This window comes from Crocuta crocuta, unplaced genomic scaffold, assembly GCF_008692635.1.
Source record: "Crocuta crocuta isolate KB4526 unplaced genomic scaffold, BGI_CrCroc_1.0 scaffold943, whole genome shotgun sequence".
Taxonomy (NCBI): domain Eukaryota; kingdom Metazoa; phylum Chordata; class Mammalia; order Carnivora; family Hyaenidae; genus Crocuta; species Crocuta crocuta.
Genome location: NW_027528208.1, coordinates 647130 through 647710, shown reverse-complemented (window position 1 = coordinate 647710; position 581 = coordinate 647130). Strand labels below are relative to the sequence as shown.

Here is a 581-nt window from a genome sequence, read left to right as displayed (position 1 = left end):
TGTGCAGCCCCCAGCCGCTGCCGCTTCCTGCGGAGCGTAATGAGCCTTATCGATGTCGTGGCCATCCTGCCCTACTACATCGGGCTTTTCGTGCCCAAGAACGAGGATGTCTCAGGCGCCTTTGTTACCCTGCGTGTGTTCCGGGTGTTCCGCATCTTCAAGTTTTCCAGGCACTCACAGGGCTTGCGGATTCTGGGCTACACACTCAAGAGCTGTGCCTCTGAGCTGGGCTTTCTCCTCTTTTCCCTTACCATGGCCATCATCATCTTCGCCACTGTCATGTTTTATGCCGAGAAAGGCACAAACAAGACCAACTTTACTAGCATCCCTGCGGCATTCTGGTATACCATTGTCACCATGACTACGCTTGGGTGAGTGCAGACCCTGCGTTGGGAGCTGCCTGATCAATTACACTCACCCTTTTCTGTAAGCTTAAGGTTAGAGGGGTGCCTGGGTGGCTCAGTCGGTTAAGCGTCTGAGGTCACGATCCCATGGTTCATGGGTTCAAGCCCCACATGGAGCTCCTCGCTGGGATTCTCTCTCTCTCTCTCTGCCCCTCCCCCCTTCTGCACGCACCAGCG

At 55.4% G+C, this 581-nt stretch overlaps 1 protein-coding gene across 1 annotated transcript in view; it reads left to right on the top strand.

Annotated features, from left to right (window-relative positions):
- Window positions 1-581, top strand: part of KCND1 (potassium voltage-gated channel subfamily D member 1) — a 9192-nt gene that overhangs the window by 2306 nt on the left and 6305 nt on the right. Inside the window, 1 exon segment of the mRNA XM_077752990.1 lies at window positions 8-371. Within this exon segment, the coding sequence (XP_077609116.1) occupies window positions 8-371 (364 nt within the window).